Here is a 22,361-nt window from a genome sequence, read left to right as displayed (position 1 = left end):
ACAGAATTACAGAGATGGAATATGTTCAAGAGAAAGGATTTTTAGTTATTTTGGAATCTAGGCTCTCCAATTACTATCTCTATATAAGCCTAGTTATTTCAACTCTGTGTGCATCAATTTTCTAATTATAAAATGTGACAGTGGAATAGAACGTGAACTCCAAGATCCATTCCAATTTTAAATATGTATAATGGGTGGCTGTTGAGAAGACATCAGCATGTTCAGCTAATACAATTTCCCATGTGGAAGAGATTGGGGAATCTGTTGCCAAAGAGGCATGATGACATGCTTTTTCTGAATGCAGCCCATTTTTGGCCATGCAGCCAATTAAAAAGGCTCCTCTTCATTATATAGCTAGCAGACTAGAACTAGTTACAGAATATCTGCATAGATCCCAAATCAGGGAACAAGGCACTTTCATTACATGTTGTCATACCTTTCCAGAAGCAGACTCTCCATCCTCTTCCATGTGAATGATTGCTTTATTTGAGCACACAGAGGTTCCACTCACTAGCCCTCTTTTATATTTATTATGCTATGGTCCTCTAATCTCAGGGGTTAGCCAGTCCAGTTTGCACCTGAATAGAAATTCTCTCTATAGCATCTTTAGAAAGTAGTCACTCAGCCTTCCCTTGAAGAACTCTGTTAAAACCTCCTGAAGCAGTCTTTTAGGACAGCTTTGGAATACTTTTGGGCTCTCATTGTTAGGAAGTTTTTCTTTATATTAAATTAAAATCGAATTCTTTTCAACATCTAGAGATTAAAAATCTAGTTATGCCTCCTCTTTCCCTACCAGTTTCAAATAGCATAACTCATTCACATGGGTGTTTTGAAATTAATAATCTTAATAAATATTTGTTAAACACCTACTATGTTTAAGGCACTACAGTAGGTTCTGGAGAAGCAAAGACAAAAACAAAACAAAGCAAAAGCCAGTCCTCACCCTTAAAGAGCTTATATTCTTCCGGGAGAATGTATTATTTATACAAGTAAGTAAAGGCAAAAGATATACAAAAATAATATAAAACATTTTCAAGATAGAATGCTAATAGTTAACATTAGTTATTAAAGGCCTCACACAGGAGGTGGTACCCTGAGCTTGCTTTGAAGGAAGCTTGGGATTCTATGAGATGAAAGTGAAGAGAGAAACATATTCTGGACAGTGCAGGTGGGGGAAGGGGAGGGCTACTTGTGTAGAGAAACTAAGGTATGAGATGGAATACCATATATGGGGACCAACAAGCGGGCCAGCTTGTCTGGATGAGAAGAGGATTGATATAATTAAGACTGAAAAGGGAAGAACGGATCAGACGGTGGAGTGCTTTAAATGCTGGGCTAAGGATTTTGTATTTTATCCTAGGGACAGAAGGAAACAATTAAATATTTGGTGTGAAGGAAGGGTGAAAGGAATTATGATATAGATCCACATTCTAGGAATTTCAGTTTGTCATGTGGATGGAGAATGGATTGAGGAGGGAAGAGATTATAGGCAAAGTGATCGATCAAGAGGTTATTCTAACAGTCCAGGGAAGAGGGAACAAGAATTTGAACTGTGATATTGGCTATAAGGGAGGCAGCTAGGTGGTGCAGTGAATAGAGCACTGGGTCTGGAGTCAGGAAGATTTGAGTCCCATCTAGCTTCTGACACTTGCTAGCTGTAATACCTTGGGCAAGTCACTTAACCCTTATTTGCCTGAGTTCCTCATCTGTAAGAGAGGGACTCATCAGAGAAGGAAATGGCAAACCACTCCAGTGTCTTTACCAAGAAAATCCCATGGACAACATCCATGGAGTCATGGAGAGTCCTATGCAACTGAACTACTAAACAATAACAGCAGTGGCTATAAGATGCAAGAACTCTTGTGGACATAGAATTGATAAGATTTAGGAACTCGTTGGATATGGAGGCTGAGGGACTTTGAGAAATCAGGAATACCGCCAGAACTGCAAACTTGGAAAAAGTGGGGAAATGGTGGTGCCATTAATAGATCTGGGGAAAGTTGAAGAAAAGATACATTGGAGGGAAATATAATGAGTCTATTATGGACATGCTGAGTTTGAGTTGCCTATGGAACATCCGGGGGAGACATTTCATGCTACAGAACTGGAATTCAGGGGCAGCTAGGTGGCACAGTGGATAGAGCACTGGCCCTGAAGTCAAGAGGACCTGAGTTCAAATCTGGCCTCAGACCAAACACTTGACACTTACTAGCTGTGTGACCTTGGGCAAGTCACTTAACCCCAATTGCCTTAAAAAAAAAACTGGAATTCAGTGGAGTGATTAAGGCTAGATATTTAGATTTGGATGTCACCTGAAAAGAAATGAACTCTTGGGAGCTGATGAGATAAGCAAGGGAAAGAATGTTGAAAGAGAAGAGGACCCAGGTCAGAGTCCTCGGGCAACACCCACATTTAGTGGGTGGGAGTAAGAGGATGACCCAGCAAAGGAAACTAAGGAAGAGTGGTCAGAGAGGTAAGAGTAGAACCAAGAGATAGAACAGTGTCACAGACACCAAAGAAAGACTATTCAGGAAGGAGGCGCATCTCCTCCATTGTTTTTTTGTGACACTACTCTATCGTGGCTCTCTTCCTGCCCAACAGATTGATCCTTCTCAGGCAGATTTACCATCAGTATCTTGGTCCCTATGCATGGGTAAGCAGCAAGACTCTGTCCTAGGCACTTTCATCTGTCTTCTTTCCACTCTCTCTCTCTTAGTGATCTCATCAGTTCACATGAATTCAGTTTGTTTCTCTGCTCTGTAGAAGACTTCTAAATTGACACAATCTGACTCCATCTCTCTTCTGAGTTACAGTCTTGTTTCTACAACTGCTCACTTAATACATTGTCCCGCTGGCATCTCAAACTCAACATGTCCAAAATAGAATTTATCTTTCCTCCTAAATCTACCCTTCCTCCTAACTTTTTTTTTGTAATGAGCACTACCATTCTCCCAATCATCTAGGTTTCCAACCTAGGAGTCACCCTCAAATCTTAATTCTTACAAATCCACCAGATCCAATCAGTTGCCAAATCTTGTCATTTGCACATCTTCACATCTCTGGTATCTGTCCTCTTCTCTCACTCTATTCATATTCTTATCCCTTCTCAATTGGACTATTGGAATAGCTCCTAACTGGTCTCTTGGCTTCTATTATCTCTCATCTCCACTCTGTCCTCAACGTCGCAGCCAAACTGCTATTCCTAAAGTTCAGGTCTTACCATATCAGTCCTCTCCTCAGGAAGCTCTAATGCCTCCCCATCACCTTTGGAGTAAAATGCAAACTCTTTTTTTGTCCTTTAAAGAACCCCACAATCTAATTCCGACCTACGTGTTATAATTTAAATGGGGCCAAAGTAAACATTGCCCAAATGATGCCATGTTGGTGGATGAGCAGCTCATTGAGTGATTGTTACACATGTCTTATGTCTGTTTATCATATGTCCATTTCAATGGACAATAAGCGGAGCCCAGAAGTGTATAGGAAGGGGAGTATGAGCTGCATCATGTCTGGGAAATTGTCCTGAAATTTCAATGATGACAAGCTGCTTCCTGCAAACAGTGCCCATCTTTTTAACACCTATCAGGTCTTGATAAAGTTAAAGTTATATTGTCTAGTTGTTTATTTCTCAGGTAGCATAGCTGTATGTTAACAATTTAAAAATAGGGATAATATTGCTTGTCTTCCAACATCTTTTTTTCTTTTTTAGATGATGAGTGAGCTAACAAAGCTTCTAATATTTAGGCACTTTAATTAAACTGTTTTTATTATACTGGCCTTTATTTTCTGATCCTTTGCTCCCTATTCTTTTTTATTTCTAACGCATATAATAATCTGCAGAACTTTGAAATATTTGTGATTTTATCAGTGTGATTATATGTTTTGCTGATGATGACTATAATAGTTCCATGTTTTTTTAGTCTCCTTGAATTTCTTTAGACAAAAATAAAATCAATATCTGGAGGCCAACTTTATGAAAACAAGCCTTTCTAAACTTAGCTGGACTGGTCATTGTATGACAGACACACTGCCTGCTGCCTATTTCATAAGTTTGTGGTCTTCTTGATTCCAAGGGTGTGCTGGAGTCAGCTCAAACTGATTCACGAGAGCTGATTATTACCTTTTCACTGTGAGCATCTACAACTTGGAAACTGGCAGGTGCTACAAATCAGGGTTGGATTTATTGTTTTGCTGATTATCTAAACCAAAGAAAGTGATGGATAATATTGCAGATTAAACTTTAAAATGATAAACATTTATCAGCACAATTTAGCCTCACCTATATAAACCCAGGGTTACTTCTCCAGCATAGTGAAACATGGAGATAAGGCTTTAGTAGAATCAGAAGTTAGTAGTTTAATGCAGCATTTTAAAATTTTTTTGCTAAGGCGCAAATCTTAAATGTTCACTGTCATTCTGAATGAATGAAAAAGCATTTATTAAGAACCTATCACATTCTAGGCATTATACTAGTTGATGGGGACATAAATACCAAAGTAAAACATTCTCTGCCTTCAAGGAGCTCACATTCCATATTTGGGACTAGTAGCCCTAGAAGGGAGTTTTGATCTGGGCAGTCACAACAGTGGCGAGTAGAACCATAGGACAGTTGACTGTCACATGCTTTCTGGAAAAAGTATTCATTCTGACTCTTTTTTTTTTCTTTCTATTTATTCCTTAGAGGATAAACAGTGCTTCCTATGCATTTCTGGACTCAGCTCCCTGCTCCAACTAGCAGTAGCTACGTGGCACGGTGCAAAGCATGCCGGGTCTGGTGTCAGATAAGACCTCAGTTCAAATCTGACCTCAGACACTAACTAGTTGTGTAACTCTGGGCAAGTCACTTAACCTCTGTTTGCTTCAGTTTCCTCAATAGTAAAATGAGGTCAGTAGAAGTATCTACCTCCCAGAGTTGTTGGAGGATCAAATAACATAATATGCTTAGCACAGTGTGTGAAACATAGTAGGCACTATGTAAATGCTTATTTCTTTCCATTCCCCTTTATTAAATTGAAATCTACTTAACGCTATGTCATTGCTGTATCTGTCTTTATAGCCACAGAACCTAGCACAGTGGTTTCCATATTTATTCAATTTGAATTAAATTTGAGTTGAACCACACACACAACTTAAAATTTTTCAACTTGGTAAAAGAGATAGCATCTCAGTTGAGCAATATAGAAGGACAACTGCTAATTAGGAGGAAATACTCTTTATTAATCAGAACACCTAAAATGATCTGACTACAATACAGAAGCAGGATTAATGTTTGCTCACCTTAAGATTCATGGCCTGACCACCCACATGGAAATGACCAAATACATGAAGAATATCTATTTTCCAGATTATGACAGATAGACAGCCTATAGAAATCGTTCGTTAGTATGTATATCTAGGACAGACAATACAAATGAACAATGAGTTAATCTCAGAATTAATTAATCAAAAAGAGAAGAACAGAATTGATTGCCTTTATGAAATTACAAAGCTCCTTTAATGACTCCAGACTCCCAGAAACAAAGGCCCATCTCCTAATAACATATATTATAACATATATAATACTAATATAATAATTTATAATAGTTTTATTGTATGGCTACAAGACATAGCATACAAGTCTCCAATGGAGTCTGAATATCACATTGAGCAGTGGAGAAACCCTATGCTGCATGTGAGCAGGCTGCAACATAGAACAAACTGACAAAGATAAAAGGAGAATGGGAATAAAAAATATCATCATGGAAATGTGTAATGGAAAAAAGACGGGCTCATCACACAACCAGGAAGAAGGACAATATATAGACAGCTCAGGTGCTCCTCTGGTGTTCTTGAGATTGTAGAAGAAAGTGAGGAAGCATTCCACAATGTTGGGTGGATGCCCCATGGCAAATTGATGAGAGAACACGGATATGAGTTATACAGGTTGTACATGCATGGATGGGTGGCAATTGGCTTCATTGTCGGAAACATTCAGTGTGATAAAATCACAGATCTATTTGAGTAAGATAAATGAAGTTGTGACTTCTGTCTAGGATTCTCAATCAACATCTTTTGACCTCAAGCTATATCATGTTTATATAATATGCTCCTGCAAATAACTAATTTAGCAAATGGAGGTTCTGAGTTTGTTTGCTTTTCTTTCTTTTCCCCAGATGTTGCCCATCTGATGTGGTTTGAAAGGCTGTATGTCTGGCTTCAGTGTTTGGAGAAATACATCTTGTACCCAGCAATAATTTTGAATGCCCTCACTATTGATGCATTTTCTATTAGCAATTATAGGAGACTTGGTGGCCAGTAAGTAGATAATGGTTTAATCCCATAATAATGTAGATTGCAATTCTTTAAAACTACAATGAATTTTTCTGAGTGCCTTGAAGGATTTCAGGCTCTGCCTTAACACTAGAAAAATTGACCTTGAAAGAATGGGAACCAGTGAGTATTAGATTAATTCACTTTACTGTTGCGTAGGTGGTCATTTTGAGTGACCTGAGTCCAAATGAAGTTAGATCTGTTCTAAGTGATTTTACAAATAAATGTCAGTCAATATGAAGATCAACCCAGAAATACTTAGCCTGCGAGTCCAAATAAGATGACAGAGACATGGTATGTGTCCAGACCTCTTGAAATTCTGCTTAGGAGTTTATAAACTGTCTACTGTCATTCCATTTAGCAACTACTCTATCACTTTATTGTTGGGGGAGGGGGAAATTAATCACTGTCACTGCCTTTCTTGCATTTATCAGGTTCAGTTTTATAATTAAAAGGATAGAGCCTAGAGGCTTCATCTAGTCCAGATGATTGGGTTATTTTTTTTTTGCAAAGTATTAATAATGTACAATAGATTTATCAGTTTTGCATACTCAAATTAATTTGGAGTTTCTAAATGAAAATCCAGCTGATAACTTGTGGACTTATCATTAGACATAAGGTTAAAGTTTTTCATCACATGAGTTGTTAGCTCATATGAGAATAAAAATAATATTTCATGGGTTTTTTATTAATTTACTGCTTTGGCACAGGGGACTTTGCTCAAACAATACATGCCCCCAAAAAACATGCTATATGATATCAGATACATAATATGTAACTGCTATTCCTTCTGGAGTGGGAAAGAGCACTGGATTTGGCATCAAAAGATTGGGATTTGAATCCCAGTTTTGCTATTTAATGGCAGTGGAAAGATTGGTCAATCTCTCTGGGCCTCGGTTTTCTCATCTTTAAAATGAAGGAGTTGGAATATATAAATTCTAAGGTCCCTTCCAGCTCTAAAGCCATGATCCCATAAGATGTTTGACAAACTGGTAAAAGCCAAAGTTAATGATATTTTAACACTAGGTTGTGCTTAGCGATATCTACATAGTTCATATCTACAATAGGGGAACATTTAACTATGATGTTCTTATAATAGCTCTGTTTTTATTGGGCATTGCATTACTGTACAGTACCTTTGGGCCAGATGTCATGTTGTCCTGCCATCCCAGGATGCCTCTGCTATCCCAGGTAAAGCCTGGATAAGGAACAGCTCCAGGTTTTCATCTGTTGTGTCTTGGATTAGAATCAATTAAGTATTTTAATTGTAGATTTCTTAATATACATCTCTATATTAAAATAATTCATTCAAACCAGAGCCCCAAAAGTTCAGGCTTAGAGTTGATATTTCTCTGGATTTTTCATCGATGGTCCAAGTTGTTACAAGATTCCTGACACCCACAGGGCGTCTTTGGTCCTAGAAGTCAGACCTCTTTTTCATAAACAGAGACAGAGCCATTTACTTCATCCATCACTGCAGAGAGCATTTGGCCACCATTCCCTTCATCACTGAAGGAGCAGCCAGAGATTTTCAATAGTGCTTATTCTCTAGATTTCATACTTTGTTACTGAAGGCAACAGGAACAGAAAGAACTCACTACCTAGGGACTTAATAGTCCATGAAGGAATCCTGCTCTGTGCTATAGGTTCAATAGCAGCTGCCTTCTGAAGCAGACCTTATTTTCCCTATCTCTCCATGTAGCTAAGAGTTATTTTTCACAAGGTCAACATCCCAGCCTATACAAAGTGTTGCAAATCTGCATCTCTATAGCACAGTACAGTGGAAAGAGCACTGAATTAGAGTCAGAACTTCTAGGTTTGGGCTCTGACATAATACTACTACCTGTGCAACCTTGGGTAAGTAACTTACCCTCTCTATGCTTCTGTTCCTCATCTGTAAAACTGAAGGGGTTGGCCAATCAATGTCCTGTGAAAAGAACACTGGACGTAGAATCAGAAGAGCTTGGTTCAGAACCTACCTTTGATACTTACTCCTGGCCTTGGTCTAATTATTTAACTTTACTGGGCCTCAGTTTCCTCACCTGCAAAATGAGGTAGTTGGACTAGATGGCCTTTAAGGTTCTAGATCTATTATCTAGTTCTAGATCTATTATCCTCTGAAAGGATGGTCTCTAAGATCTCTTCCTGATGTAATATCTATAACCCTATTTATCTTTGTCAACTGACCGAGTAGAAAGCTACCTTGGGCAGAATCATTCTGAGGATGTGGTCCATGAAGCCTCAGGGTTAGTTGGGGTTAGGGAGAATAATTAACTCTAGGACTGAAATTTTTAAAAATCTGTGAAGGATTTTGAAAACCTTTTTTTTTTTAAGGCTTATCCCATGAAATGAGAGGTAACCACCAAGGAAGAAGGGCTAAATTCAAGAGGAGAAGCTCAGAAGTATAGATCTATTAAACCTTCAAGGTTATATAAGCCTTGGCCCTTCCTTTCTGTACTTTCCCAGGGAAAGAAAGCCATTTGGCTTGTAGTATACACACTTTTTTCAGGAAAAACTGCTAGTACCTATGTCCCAAGTGGGCTACTAGGTTGATAGCTATCTTAAAATGTGTGAACCCAAGCAAAGACAGACCTCTTAAAAATATACCCTTTCATCCTATTACTCAGTTCCGAGGTAGTCTCCTGTAGCCATACTGTCTTACATAGTATTTCACTTATGATACTGTGGAAACCAAATTCTCCCTTGGAATAGCACAAGTAAAACATGTTCCCTTTATAGACTAATAGTCCCTTTCAGGACAGTCTGGTTCCCTGTGGGAGGTAACTCCTGAGCTCAGCAGTCAGAGGAGAAAAGTATTTCATTTACCTGGCTCTGCCCATAATCAAAATTTCATGTGCTGATTGCTCTGTCTCTCTCTATCTCTCTGTCTATTTCTGTCTCTGTCTGTCTCTCTCTCTTTCTGTCTCTGTCACTGTCTGTCTCTCTCTGTCTCTGTCTGTCTGTCTGTCTCTGTCTCTCTCTCTCTCTCTCTCTCTCTCTCATAGCTAAGACTATTTCTGAGTTTGGGCCAGTGCGTTTGTGGAACTTCCTCACAATGGGAAGTCTCCCATGAGCTTACTTGCTGTTCCCTGTTTGTCTTCTTTTGGAAGAGGAGCAAAATGAGAAATGGGTGCCCCTCAAAGTGAATTGTCTGTGCTTACCTAGCCTTTGCATGACAATATCATTGATCATTTTTTTTTCTTTCTTTCCTCCCTCTTCAACAGCTGTGATATTTTTCTGATAACAATAGCTGGCATGAAGCTGTTACGTACCTCCTTCTGTAATCCTGTTCATCACTTTGTTACCTTGAGCTTCACTGTCATCTTCTTCCAGTTTGACTGCAAAAATCTCTCAGAGAGTTTCCTCTTGGATTTCTTCATGGTGTCTATTTTGTTTAGCAAGGCAAGTCAATGAACTTTTTTGACCTTTATTTTCAAACAAAAATTCAATTTTATATTTAGTTTAAACTATTTTTTCTTTACAGATATATGTAGAATGAAATTAGTTAATGCAATTAATTTTTATGATATTATTACTTTGATTCCAGTAAATTCTAAATAGAATTTAAATTTATTTCAAATTAGCTTCTAGATTCACAATTTTAAATGTTCATTTATATGTTTTGCTACTTTCAAACAATTAGCCAATCCATACATGTTTATTAAGCACCTGCCATATGCCAGACACTGTGCTAAGCACTTGTGGAAATTTCCAGAAAGTCCTCTTTATTGGCATTCACATCACAGAACTTGAGTTATAAGATTGAGTAAATAAGGGAGTTTAGAGTTCATACAGTCTGTGGGTCGCACCACCTGAACATAAGATCAATCCTTTGGCCCTAACATTTAGTGTTCTCCAAAATACTTCCAAGTAATATTACTTCTTCAACTCATTTCAGGCAAAATTTTCATTCATTATAAGGTCATATACAAAACAAGAAGTGTAATCAAAAAATGTGAAAATCAAAATATCTAATATCTCCCAACAGAGTATAAGATCACATTTGCTTTTTGGCTGCTACATCACATATCACACATACAATCCACTAAGAGACCCAGATCATTTTCGGTTATGCTGCTTTCTAACCAACCTCCCCCACCTTGTACTTATAAAATGGATTTTTTGAATCAAAGTGCTAGATTTTATATTTATTCTTATTTAATTTCATCTTATTAGATTTGGCCCAACACTTAAGCCTGTCAAGCTCTTTTTGAATCCTGACTCTGTCGTCCGATGGGGTATCATCCTTCCTAGGATTTTTATATTTGCAGATTTGATAAACGTGCCATTTATACTCTTCAACAAATCATTGATAAAAATGTTCAAAAGCACAAGACCAAGCAGATCCCTGGGAAACACCTAAGTTGACATTAGTGTCTTTACTTTGTGCAGCCATTCAAATAGTTTCAAATCCATCTAACTCTCCTATCATCTACATGTTGTCCACAACTCTCCATCATGTCCAGATGAACAGCGTGAGAAACTTTTTCAGAAGCTTCATTAAAATCAAGGCTAACTATATCTACATTGTTCACTTGATCTACTGTGTTAGTCTAGTAATCTTGTCAAGAAAGGAAAAGTGGTTATTCTGGTATAACTTACTTTTTATGAAAACACTTTGTCTCTTGGTGATGACTACTTTCTTTCAGATGGTCACAAATCATCCCTTTAAAATATTCTCTAAAATTTTGCCAGGGATCAAAGACAAACTAACTGACCTGTAGTTTACACAATCCATTTTTCCCCTCTGCTTACAGGTAGCTAGGTGGCACAGAGGATAGAGCACTAGGTCTGGGGTCAGGAATTCCTAAGTTAAAATCCACCTTAGATGCTTACTAGCTGTGTGACTCTGGGCAAGTCATTTAAACACTATCTGTCTCAGTTTCCTCAACTCTAACATGGGAATAATAATAGCACCCATCTCCCAAAGTTGTTGTGAGGATCAAATGAGGCCATATTTATAAATTGCTTATCACAGTGCCTGGCACATAGTAAGTTCTTAATAAATATTTGTTTCCTTCCTCTTTTCTTTCCTTTCTTCCTTCCTTTCATCCTTCCTTCCTTTCTTCCTTCCTCCCTTCCTTTTTTTCTTTCCTTCCTTCCACTTATAAATATCAGAACAACATTAGCCCTTTTCTAATTCTATGCTAATTGTAGTCCAAGATTTTTAAAAGATTACTGATGATAGCTCAGCAATAACATTCACCAGTTCTGTCAGCACTGTAGGATGTGGTTCCCCTGGGCCTGTAACTTGAATTCATTTGAAGAAACTAGGTGGCCCCTTACTATCTTCCAACTTCCCTTGGGTTTCTACTCCCTATTGGATGTTTTTGTCTCATTCTCTATAGTCCAAAGGTCCTTGTTCTTGACAGTGAAAACAGAAAAAAAAAAAAAAACAAGTTAAGCAACTCTACATCTTCTCTACCTCTCCAACCTCTCTTATCATTGACCCATCCACCCTTAGCAATAATCTATCCCTTTTATTTTTTAATAATGATGATTAAAATAATTTATGTAGCTCTTTAAAGTTTGAAAAGGATGTTAACATACATTATGTCATTTTAACCTCCAAAAACCATTGAGATATACACAAACACACTTCCATTTTTACAAATATTATTATCCTCATTTTAAAGATGAGAAAATGTGCTCAGAGTATTTAAATGACTTCAACATAGCTATACAGCTAGTAAGTATCAAAGAAAGATCTTAAATCCAGCTCTTCCTGACTCCATTTATGTGTCTCTATCCACTATACATCACTGCCTCTTTTCCCTAGTTTAGATTTAAAAAGGAAAACAAAACAAAACAAAACCAACTTTTTTTTGCCCTTTGTTTTCCTTACCAGCCTCAGTTCACTGTAAACTTTAGTTTTTCTGAGGCTATTCTTATAGGTCCAGGGCATTCTTTTGAACCTATCCCGTAAAACCTACCCTTGCTTCTATTTTCTGTACCTGTCATTTTTAGTCCAAGCTGGTTGATGAATTTCATGTGCAACCATATCTATCTCTTGAAGCAACTCTTCCTTTTTCTTCTCTTTGGAATTAGAGCTAACTTTAATTCCATTTCTCTTGGTAGCTTCAGAATTTCATACTTCAGTGCTTCTAGTCCTAGTCCAATATATTCTACTTATTTTTTCTATGAATGTTGAAATCTGCTTTCTCCAAATCTAGAATACATGTCAGACTTTGCCCAGTTTTTCTCTTCTCTATCCCAAATTCTAGAATGGAGTGGTCACTGCACATCCCAAGGTATGCATTTTTTTCTACTATGATAATCAGTTCCTCCTTGTTGGTGATAATATAATCCAAAATTGATGTTCCCCATGTTGGTTTTTCTACTTTTTGAACAACTGTCATTATTAGGGAAAGAGATGGAGAAAGAGATAGAGAGAGAGAGAGACAGAAAGTGTTAGCTCTAGCAGATATACAGATAATTGAAGTCTCCCATCATTCTTATTGCATCCCTTCATTACAGGCTTATGATCTATTTCCCAAACTGCTCATCTATTTCTTTTTTTCTGCCCAGGTGGTCTGTAGCACACTTTGATGATATCATTTCTGATATTACCACTATTGCTCTTCATCCATCTTCTCCATACTTCCCCCACTCCCCTTCCTGGATTTCTGCACTAGTATATCTTAATATACAACGATACTTCAACCCTTCCCTTTTTTAGCTATTCTTTCCTTTTTAAAATAAGTCAGATCCTTCTTAGGCAATATTCCAGTATGGGTCTCATCCCACCAAGTGAGCAATATCTGTGAAATCAAATTTACATATTTGGGTTCGAATTTGTAGGTCACCTTGCTTGTTACCCATACTTTGTATATTTCATATTGGTATCTAAGACTATGGTTTTTATTGCTACCTTATTTCTTGGATTTCATTCTCTGTATATTACCAGGTGCTGTCTCTATTGCCATTCTTCTTCCTATAACTTGGTTGCTTTCTATGGTATCTACCATGGGGTATGTGTAAGACATGCATGTATGTGTGTGTTTATGTATTCATGTATATATATATATATATATACACACACACACACAAGTATGTTTCTCTGTCTCTGTTTCTACATATATGTGTGTATACATGCAGATGCACATACATATATATTTTCCCTCTCTCCTTTCAATTTAAAGTTATTTTGATTAGATTTGCAAGATTCTAAGTAAATAGGTTCTTATCAACCTGTTAGGTGTACTCTATCCTTGTCAAAGAACCTATCATTTAGTATATTTTAAGCCGTGGTGACCCTGGGCAAATCACTTAACCCTGTTTTCTTCAGTTTTATCATCTGTAAAATGAGCTAGAGAAGGAAAAGCAATCACTTCATTATCTTTGCCAAGAAAACCCCAAATGGGATCACTAAGAGTCAGATAAAACTGAAAGGGACTGAATGATAACAATGCCCCATTAACAGGGGCATGAATATGTAATTAACCACTACTGTTTATTTCTTCTTTTGACCTGTGCTGGATGCTATCATCCACAGCCACACCATCATTACTTGGAGGAAAAATAGCTGTTTCATCTTCAAGTTATCCAGCTCCCTCCTTTTCAAGAAGAAAATCAAATCTCCAATTCCAAGTTCTCAGTGATCCATCACTCCTGCCTCTTTCCTTCCCAGCACGAATCAAGGGCGGTGTGTTCAGTTATTTTTTATTTCTTTGAATTTACATGGAAGCTTTTTGGTAGTTTTTTTGTTTATTTGTTGGTTTTTTAAGGAATATTTAATTTCCCCTGATAATTTAGAGAGTTGAGGGGTATTTCTTAAGTTCCTTTACCTTAATTTCTAGGAATGAAAGACCAGCCTGCACTTTGAGAATAGATTACAGTCACTTGGCCATGGCAGAAAACCAGACTTTGAATTATATTTTAGGCCGTTGCAAAATTTTGCTTCCTTTTCATACTTGCTGGAAATAAGATCTTCAGTCCTTTCTATTAAATTATAAACTCCACAGGGCCTTGCTGCTTTTTATCTTTATATCCCAACACATAGCATATTGCTTTGCACCTAGTAAGTTCACAATAAATGTTGAATTATTGAATTCCATATGAATTTCCTTTACCTCAGATAGCAACATAACATTTTGTTGTGTTCTTTAAAGCACTTTTAAATTTTCATTGCAACTTATTCATTGATCCCATATTAGAAAAGCAGGCTAATCTGGGATTATTTAAGAATATCATAAGTGCTTGTCCAATAGGAAAAGAGAATGTAATTCATTACACCTCTCTCCGCAAGGGTGCATACCTGCTAACGAACATTATTTTGCTATTTGAGTACTAGGCTGGGGCACTTGGGGAAAAGCTTGAATGTGGTGTAATTATAAGGAACAATCTTGAGCCTAGAGAAAAGATGAGAAAATATACTTATTTTATTTGAGAGGTGAGGAACTGTGAGTTTTGAACATGGCATATGCTGTCTAAAGTGGTTTTGCTTAACTGTTTTTCTGTGTCAGAAGGGAAGGCTCATGTAGGGGATAGGAGGGGAAATAAATATGATGTCAAAACAAAAGGCATTAATAAAATTTTTAAGAGGAAGAGGGATGACCCTAGATGAAGTAGGGCAGAGAACAGTCACATGTCTCATAGTAATCATAGAAATTCAACCACTTTAAAAGCTAGGCTTTTAGGTGCCTCCACATAGAACAGGGATAGGTTTAATTCATTAGCTATTTGACCCCTTGTTTTTTCTTTTCTCATTGCAGCATTGCAGTCGTGGGGCAGGCTATCGTTAATTATTCAGCTATTTATCTTACAGTTATTAGATAGGGGAAGGATTCAAGGAAGAGGTCTATTTTTCTTATTTTTTATTTTTACATTAATTTTCAAATTTTCAGTTCCATATTTTCTCCCTCCCACTAGATCCTCCACTATATTGAGAAAGCAAGCAATATGATATCTATTATACATGTGAAATCATGCAAAACATATTAAGAATTCTAGTTTATCTTCATTTCTACAAGGATATTTAGCTCCTTCCAAAAATAAAGAGACAGTGAGTCAAGAAGCATTTATTAAGCACCTGCTCTGTGTCAGGCACTGTGCTGAGCACTAGTATATCTGGTTATGTCTAAGACTGATCTTCTGTCTAGGCCCTTAATGATATTCCCTCCAATATTCTCTAGGGCCTTGCTCCAGTAATTATCCCGTCCCTCTTGGATATCTTTGTGCCCTCCCTCTCCCTGACTTCCATTTGCCTAAAAATATGCTCAGGTCTCACAATCCTAAAAAAAAAGAAGTCTATCATGCTGTCCACATCCAGAAAAAAAACTATGGAATCTGAATGCAGGTTGAAGCATATTATTTGCTCTTTTTTTTGTTTCTTCTTTCTCGTGGTTTTTCCCATTGATTCTAATTCTTCTTTACAACATGACTAATGTGAAAATAGGCTTAATATGAATGTATATGTTGAGCCTATATCAATTTACATGCTGTCTTAGGTTGGGGGAGGGGAGAGATGGGGAGAAAATTTGGAACTCGAAATCTTATGGAAGTGAATGTTGAAAACCAAAAAAAAAAAATTTTATTATTTAAAAAAATAAAATACAGAATGAGAAAAAAAAGTCTTTCCTCACAAAAATCCCCTGAATTAGGCAGTACAAGTATTATTGCCACCATTTTAAACATGAAGAAACAAACTAAGAGGCAGAAAGTTTCTGTGACTTTTGCAAAGTCATACAGCTAACAAGTTGAAGAGAGGAGATTTAAACCCATGTTTCCTACCTCCAGGACTAATACTCATTTCATTAACTCTTTGATGCTTCCTTTTAACATAGGCTGAAGACTGACCCCCAATACCTATTAATTTATACTGTTTGATGCTACATTTACTCCTTTTGTGGTATAAAATCCCATGTTCTGCTTGGTGTACCTTGATTCAAGCATCACCAGGGAAAATAACTGATTGCCTCAGATGGGATGATAGAAACATAAGCTCTTTGCTAGTATGCAGCGGTGTTAGCTTCCATATGCATGCAAATAATTGAGTGGATAATCTACCTGTTTTTCGTTATGCTCAAGATAGTGCAAACCAAGTTAGTTGAAAGCCAAGGCAATAAAATATGGAGAAGGATGGGAGCTGGAAAAGCAAGCAGTCTCTAGGGTAGAGATGGGAAGGGTTGATCCTGGCACCTTCCAGGGCTCTTTGAGAACTACCACTTCCCTTGTTCTATCTGCCGAAAATGAGTTTTCTTGGATAATAAAAATATATAGGTTCAAAGATGGGAGGGACATTAGAAGGACATTCTTATTTTACAGATTAGGAAAGTGAGGCCTAGGATGGTTAAGTGAATTTCCTAAGGTCCCACAAAAGCAGAGTCTTGATTCACTAACCAAAAGAAAACAAAGAAAATTGACGAGTCAATGTTAGAAAGAAGGCTGCTTCCATCAGAGGAAACTAAAAGAATACTTGGCAGTATAATAAAAGGAAATACAGTAAGTCATTAGAGAGAATTTAACTTTGATTCATTTTTTAAAAAAATTAATAAGTACCCAAAAAGCACCATGTTGAGTACAAAAAAGAGCAAAAAAGGGAAAAAAAATGACAACATAGTCCCTGCCCTCAGAAAGGTTATAGTATACTGTAAGGGATAAAACAAATTAGTATGATACAATATAAAATATTATTTTAAAAATATAATGCAAAGTGCTACAATAAAGAGTATGTTTGCAAGTAATGAAGAACGGACTGCAACTGCATCCCATTCATTCGTCATGCCTCTTACTTGGCTTTCCTACCTTACCCAATTTCCCATACTGCTGCCATGTTTTTTTTTTTCCTTTTATTCATATAATCTTCAAATTCTCTAGAAACTTCCAATAGGATTTATGAAAGTAGCTCCTAGGAATAGTAGTATAAGGAAGAAATCATTTGGTTTTTTGGGTTGACTGGGAAGTAGGCAATCTGAGTTCTCAACCTGTCTTAACTTCTCATTCTCTGGTTGACTGACTAGAGTTGTCACCCATCTCTTCTCCCCTTCCTTTTCCTCATGTGATCAATGGAGACAGTTATTGTTATGCTGCCAGCTCTGCTCACAGCATTGTTGTAAGATTAATGAAGAAACATTTAGGAAGACATAAGTTCCCTGGAAGAAAGGGACTATACAAATAGAATGCATTATTATTAAAGTAAGATTCCCTTAATCTCCCTTATTCTTTGACAGGATCGAGGAGGGGTGAAGGGAGAGAAGGGATTAGAGATGCTGGGCACAGTAACATCAATGCCTAGAGGGGAAGGGATGACCTAGATGGCTTCCAGAGGTGCCTCTGAGTTCTTTTATTCCACCCATCTCTGACTAAAAATTCCCTATGAGGCAGGGAAGATGAATGCATACTATTCTCTTCAGACTGTGAGAACTAGTGAAACATTTGAGATAATGAATTCTGGGGCCAGACCACATTGGGACAGATTTAGTGTAAATCACCCCATTGATGAGAGGGACTGACTGATAGCTCATTAGTGAGCTGGAGCTCTTCTGAAGTCCTTAACCTTGCCCAGAGGAAAAGAGTAGCCCTCTTGTACATCCCATGGTGGTGCTGCAGCATGGGAAATGTCTGGAGGAAATCAGCATTTTCTCTTTCCCCCTATTCCTTCTACTTCCCTTTTTCCTTTGTATAGCTTGTGAGATGAATTCATACCTTTTTAGGTGGCCTAGATCATTCCCCTGTTTGTGTTATTGTTTTTGTTTGTTCTGTTTTGTCTTTCCCTGAGGAGGGGAAAATTGGGGTGGGGGGGATAAAAAGAAATTAGATAATTTTGTGCCCTCTCACTCAAAACTCTCAAACAAACTCTAACTTCTAACCAAAGCAGCAACTCTTCATTAACGGTGGAACCATACAGCAGCTGTTTAATCTGGTGACGTGAGAAGTGTTAGATTTACCTCCATGGAGCAGCTAGGTTGGACAGTGGATAGAGTCAAGAAAATATTGTTGTTGTTCAGTCATTTTCAGTTGTGTCCAACTCTTCATGACCCCATTTAGGGTTTTCTTGGCAAAGATACTGGAGGGGTTTGCCATTTCTTTCTCCAGCTCACTTTACAGATGAGGAAAGTGAGTCCCAGAAAGATGAGATGACTGGTGTCCATGATCACACAGAGAGTTTGGATTTGAACTTGGGTAAAGGGTATAAATTATTAATTTATATTAGAGAGTATGTGATATAATGGGAAAGAGTCTGGATTTGGAGTCTTAATATCTTGGATTTGGATCTGAAAGGAGTTTTGGGATTCACATAGCCCCACAATCTCATTTTACAGATGAGGTGACTGATGTCCAAAAAAGTTCTGAGATTCATTCAGGGTCAAACAGGTAAAAGATTGGCAGAACCAGGATTCAGATACCTTGGTCCTCTCTAGACACATTCAGCACTATTAGAGGAATAAACAAATTTAATCTTCAGGATATGTTTGTGAATTCCTGTATAACCTATTTATTTAATGCTGCCATCTTTGGATTGAAAATACATGAGTTGTTATTTCTGTTACAAGAGTTGAGTGATGAGGGACCCATTGTTCCAATAGTAGAAAGATCTGGACCTGAGTCCTGCCCCCAAAACTGGCAGTCACTTCTCTGCTCTTCCAGTTTCCAGATGGTAATACTGTCCCTGTCTACTGACACTGGTTAATGTATCTAATTGCACTGTAGGTCCTGAATGGTAATAATAGGGATATTGCTGTATCATCCCTTGGGCTAGATAACTCTGGTGATTATGCCCTTTTCACTTTTATTTTATTTTATTTTTAGTGTACTTTTCCTCAGCAGTTGAAAAACGTAGCTGTCAGCTTTATTGATCTTTTTCAGAAGCCTGAAATCATCAGTAAGGTCATCTCAAAGTTTCCTCTCCACCAGAAAAGTCTAAACCCCATTATAACTTCAATCCTTAAGGCTTGGTATGATCTTTATTACCCTATGGTGTCCTGTGTTCAAGGTAATGACATCTTCTCAGAAGTTGAGTTTAAAATTGCTTCAACTTTCTATAGGAAGCCTGTCTGGTGAACACACTGGGAGCCAGATTGTCATCTGGGAACACAAATGAGAGAGAAAAGAAGGATAGAAATCCAGGGAGTTAAGGAGCAGGGAGGACAGACCATCAAGAGAGAGGGGGACAGTTGGAAGGAGAGGGCAGAAGAAAAGGAGGGGGAATGTAATTCAGTAGTAGCTTCAAGAATTTAGTCTCTCAGGTTCCACAAAGAAAGAAAAAATGATTCACCATCTTACATGCCAAAATGTATGGTACTGCATTCATTTAACAAGTGTCTACTAGGTCTATTGTTCTGTGCTAGGTATTGAGATAAACACAGAACTTATATAAAGTTACCTTTCTACCCACCAGAAGTTTATTATAATATATATTATACTTGGGAAGAGAAGACACAGACACCTGAAATAGTTGGGTAACAAATGTGATGCACTGGTGGGTGAATTCTGCATTAGTAGATTCACATTTTGCAATTTCTTCTGCCCATCCATTCTTGGCTTTTAGTGAGCTCTGTTTGTGAAGATGAAGCTGTGGGCCACCAGAGCCCCTTACATAATAGCACAGACTCCTTATATAATCAAAATATCTTTTTTTCCTCTACAATTAGAGGAATTCTACTCATTAGAAATGCATTTAAGTTAGCAGATTCATTCTAAAAAGCCACCAATGTCCTCCAATGTCCTCTTAAGCCTCACTCACACTTTAGTGCGAATTACTCTAATCAGATCAATATCTCCCAGAGACCTCCAATAAAAAGTAAGTGGAAGTTTTGATTGGGCTGGCTGGTAGGAGGAAAGATCTTGAATTAGAGGGCTGGCTTGGGAGAAGTGGTAGACTTTGGAAAGCCAGAGAGTAGTGAGAAGGCACTGTGCATTTAGGGGTGAGGATGTGAGGTATAGGTAGGAAACAGAAGGTCAAAGATGAGAGAGTTAGAAAGAAAATAAAGAAGTTGTCATATTTACCTATGATCCTTAGAACCCTTAGCAGTTGGTGTGATGCTGAAAACTGTTGGATTGCTGAAACCTGACTTAAAATGACAAGAAGAAGGGGCAGCTAGGTGGCGAAGTGGATAGAGCACCAGTCCAGGAGTCAGTAGGACCTGAGTTCAAATTTGGCCTCAGACACTTGACAGACTGTGTGACCCTGGATGAGTCACTTAACCCCATTTACCTCACCAAAAAAGAAAAAAAAAATGACAGGAAAAGAATGAAAGACTACCAACTCCCACTCCCAGTAGAAGAGTCAGACACAACTGAAAAATGACTGAACAACACCAAAAACGACCAGAGAGTGAGGCAGCTAGGTGATGCAGCGGATAGAGTACTAGGTCTAGAGTCAGCAAGTCCTGAGTTGAAATCGGACCTCAGATACTAGTTGTGTGACGTTGGGCAAGCCACTTAACATCTGCTTGCTTCAGTTTCCTCGACTATAAAATGGGGATAATAATAATATCTACCTCCCAGGGTTGTTTTGCAGATCAAAAAAGATAATATTTGTAAAGCACAGTGCCTGGTATATAGTACACAATATGTAAATGCTAGCTAATATTATTGTTCTTGTTGTTATTAAAAATACTTGGCACAGTCCCTAGAACACAGTAGGTACCATATAAATGCAACTTTTTTTATTATTATAGCTAGAAGGAGCCTGAAAGGAAACTGAGATCCAGAGGTCACAGAGGTAAATGTAAATTACTGGCAAATGTCACGCTAGAAAACAGATCTCCTGATACCCAGTCCAATAGTATTTCTATTATATTATGCATTACATTCCTATGTAGCAGATAGGTGGCATAGTGGATAGAGCACTCAGCTTGGGTTCAAGAAGAGCTGAATTCAACTCACATCTTAAACATTTTGTAACTATGCAACCCTGGGCAAGTCACTTAACCTCAGCCCGCCTCAGTTTTCTCATCTGTAAAATCGGGATAATAACAGTACCTCATCTCCCAGAGTTTTGAGAAGGATAAAAATGATTTAATATTTGTGAAACACTTTGTAAAATTTAATGCAATATATAAATGTTAGCAATTAGTAAGAGGAAGAGAAGGGGGAGGAGGAAGAGAAAGCGGTCTTAGTATTTGTGAAGGCTTTTTGTGCAATAATAAATGCTAAATGGGATATATTTGTGTGGCGATAGAATTTGAAAAGACCACACCAAAGAGGAACTAGAGATTGTTTTTCATTATTTCATGTGTTTCATGGTAAACGGTGCTCGTATGAAGGGAGAGAAGGAAATTTTCTGTTCGTATGTATCCAATTCACCAAATATTTATGAAGTGCTTACAGTGCTTAAGGCGCCATGCTGAGGGTTGAAGCACAAAGATGAAATTGTATTGTTCCTGCTGTCAGAGACCTCACAGTCTACACAAACAAGTTTCCTAAAAGGGAGAGCAAGACGAGAGTATAACAGAGGCTAAATTGACCTATAGGGATGATTCTGTGGAGTACGTGCCCAAAGTTTCCCTTGAAACTCCCAGGGACTCCAAGGACATGCTTTTTTAGTTTCTTAGAATTTTCAGAAGTTTCCAAAGGAGCTCTAGGTAGAAGAACCCTTATAGGCAATCCTACCAGTACAAAACAGAGGTTCAGACAACCTGGAATGAAAAATTTGAGGAGGGTAAGGACCCCTTTCTTCTGGTGGGGTGTGGGGGTGGAGAAATAAGGAAACATCCATGGAAAAGATGGTATCTGAAATGGCCTTTGGAAGAAAAGAAGTATTTCAACAGTGGGAAATATGGAGAGAGAGCATTCCAAGCATGAGAGACAGAGAACACAAATGAACAGATGCAGGAGCATGCCAAGGGATTAGAGAAGGTTATTATTTCAGTTTGACTGGAATGGTAACTAGGTGATGCAGTAGAGTGCCAGACCTAGAATCAGGAAGGCTCATCTTCCTGAGTTCAGATCCAACCTCAGACACTTACTAGTTGTGTGACCCTGGGCAAGTAACTTGCCCTATTTGCCTCAGTTCCTCATCTATAAAATGAGCTGCAGAAAGAAATGACAAACCTGCCAGGAAAACCCCAATGGGGTCATGAACAGTCAGACAGACATGACCAAAAATG

The 22,361-nt window shown here is 37.9% G+C and overlaps 1 protein-coding gene across 1 annotated transcript in view; it reads left to right on the top strand.

Annotated features, from left to right (window-relative positions):
* Positions 1-22,361, top strand: part of LOC114049455 (pecanex-like protein 2) — a 369,169-nt gene that overhangs the window by 204,937 nt on the left and 141,871 nt on the right. Inside the window, exons 20-21 of the mRNA XM_027870706.1 lie at positions 6,153-6,294; positions 9,534-9,711. Of these exons, the coding sequence (XP_027726507.1) occupies positions 6,153-6,294; positions 9,534-9,711 (320 nt within the window). The remainder of the gene's footprint in view (positions 1-6,152; positions 6,295-9,533; positions 9,712-22,361) is intronic.

Source organism: Vombatus ursinus, unplaced genomic scaffold, assembly GCF_900497805.2.
Source record: "Vombatus ursinus unplaced genomic scaffold, bare-nosed wombat genome assembly UNPS02014798.1, whole genome shotgun sequence".
Taxonomy (NCBI): Eukaryota; Metazoa; Chordata; class Mammalia; order Diprotodontia; family Vombatidae; genus Vombatus; species Vombatus ursinus.
This window is presented reverse-complemented; position numbering and strand designations above follow the sequence as displayed.